The following is a 1,982-nucleotide window of genomic DNA, read 5'->3' as shown; positions in this document are numbered from 1 at the left end:
ACTGGGTAATGACACCACAGGGAATTATTCTACTATCTACCTAGACTGGGTAATTACATTTACATTTTAGTCATTTAGCAGACGCTCTTATCCAGAGCAACTTACAGTTAGTGAGTGCATACATGTGTTTTTTAAATATTTTTCATACTGGCCCCCCGTGGGAAACGAACCCACATCCCTGCCGGCCAAACCCTCCCCTACCTTGGACGACGCTAGACCAATTGTGCGCTGCCCATGGGTCTCCCGGTTGCGGCCAGCTGCAACAGAGCCTGGACTCGAACCAGGATCTCTAGTGGCACAGCTAGCACTGCGATGCAGTGCCTTAGACCACTGTGCCACTCGGGAGTAATGACACCACAGGCAATTATTCTACTATCTACCTAGACTGGGTAATGACACCACAGGCAATTATTCTACTATCTGCTTGGATGTGTCTTGTCTTTCAGTGCAGCAGAGTGGAGTGATTTTGAAATGTAACTACAGAAATATGTTAATAAAGTTATGTAAATGTCTCTGATAAAATGTGCCAATGTCTCGTACAACTAAAAACCCTTCACTTCCCTCACCTGACTGTATAGAATCATTACTGCTAAAAACCCATCACTTCCTCACCTGACTGTATAGAATCATTACTGCTCCTACTATACAGTCCCTGGTCCCATATAAATATGAACCAGCATGCAATAGGTCTGGGACAAGGACATCTGAATATTAACCAGCATGCAATAGATCTGGGACCATACATTCATACCATCAACACCCAAGGACATCTGAATATTAACCAGCATGCAATAGATCTGGGACCATACATTCATACCATCAACACCCAAGGACATCTGAATATTAACCGGGGGGGGGGGGGGGGGGGGGGGGGGGTATACAGAAGACAGCCCTATTTGGTAAAAGACCAAATCCATATTATGGCAAGAACAGCTCAAATAAGCAAAGAGAAACGACAGTCCATCATTACTTTAAGACATGAAGGTCAGTCAATACGGAACATGTCAATGGAACAATGGGAGAGATGAAGGGGATCCCACTAAGTCCTGTTCCTGTCTGCCGTGTTGTCTAATGTCTAAGACGCTCCTCGCTGTAACATGACATGAAACAGCAACGCCACGCAAGTGGCGCGCAAATGGCATCCTATTCACTATATAGTGCACTACTTTTGAGCTGGGCCCATAGGGGCTCTGGTTGAAAGAAGTGCACTATCTAAGGAACAGGGTTTCCATTTGGGACAGCCCACCTATCAAACTGCTCTAGTTTCTCCTGCTGTACTGCGGGGGACTCAGCCTAGTTAACTCAAAGACCGCTAACTACTGGATACCTTCAAAAGACACGTGTAGACCTAACATGTCTGTTTACACGTACACCCCATCGTGTTCTTAACGTTCTGAATTTGAAACACCACTGACTGGAAGGAGGCCTTCTGGATATATCTTTCACACGGACTGGGCTAATTCCCAAAGGCGACGTTACGTTTTTTACGATACAAGAGGGAGTCGTTTTAATCTGCTGGTTTGCTTATAGAACTGACTTTCACCTCACCGATGGTTGGATTAACAGTCTCTGTATTAACACACTGCCTACACACTGCCTACACACTGCCTACACACTGCCTACACACTGCCTACACTCTGCCTACACTCTGCCTACACACTGCCTACACACTGCCTACACACTGCCTACACACTGCCTACACACTGCCTACACACTGCCTACACACTGCCTACACACTGCCTACACACTGCCTACACACTGCTTACACACTGCCTACACACTGCCTACACACTGCCTACACACTGCCTACACACTGCCTACACTCTGCCTACACACTGCCTACACACTGCCTACACACTGCCTACACTCTGCCTACACACTGCCCAATTAACAGTCTCTGTATTAACACACTGCCTACACACTGCCTACACTCTGCCTACACACTGCCTACACACTGCCTACACACTGCCTACACTCTGCCT

At 46.8% G+C, this 1,982-nt stretch overlaps 1 protein-coding gene across 1 annotated transcript in view; it reads left to right on the top strand.

The window, feature by feature from the left end:
* LOC311107303 (lysophospholipid acyltransferase 1-like) overlaps window positions 1–464 on the top strand; it is a gene marked incomplete at both ends in the record, with an annotated part of 5,785 nt that extends 5,321 nt beyond the window's left edge. The window contains one exon of the mRNA XM_084149789.1: window positions 447–464. Within this exon, the coding sequence (XP_084005915.1) occupies window positions 447–464 (18 nt within the window). The remainder of the gene's footprint in view (window positions 1–446) is intronic.
* Window positions 465–1,982: the final 1,518 nt, after the last annotated feature.

The sequence above is a fragment of the Coregonus lavaretus genome (genome assembly GCF_964263955.1).
Source record: "Coregonus lavaretus genome assembly, chromosome: 3".
NCBI classification, from domain to species: Eukaryota; Metazoa; Chordata; class Actinopteri; order Salmoniformes; family Salmonidae; genus Coregonus; species Coregonus lavaretus.
Note: the sequence above shows the minus strand (reverse complement) of the source record. Positions and strands in the feature narration are given on the sequence as shown.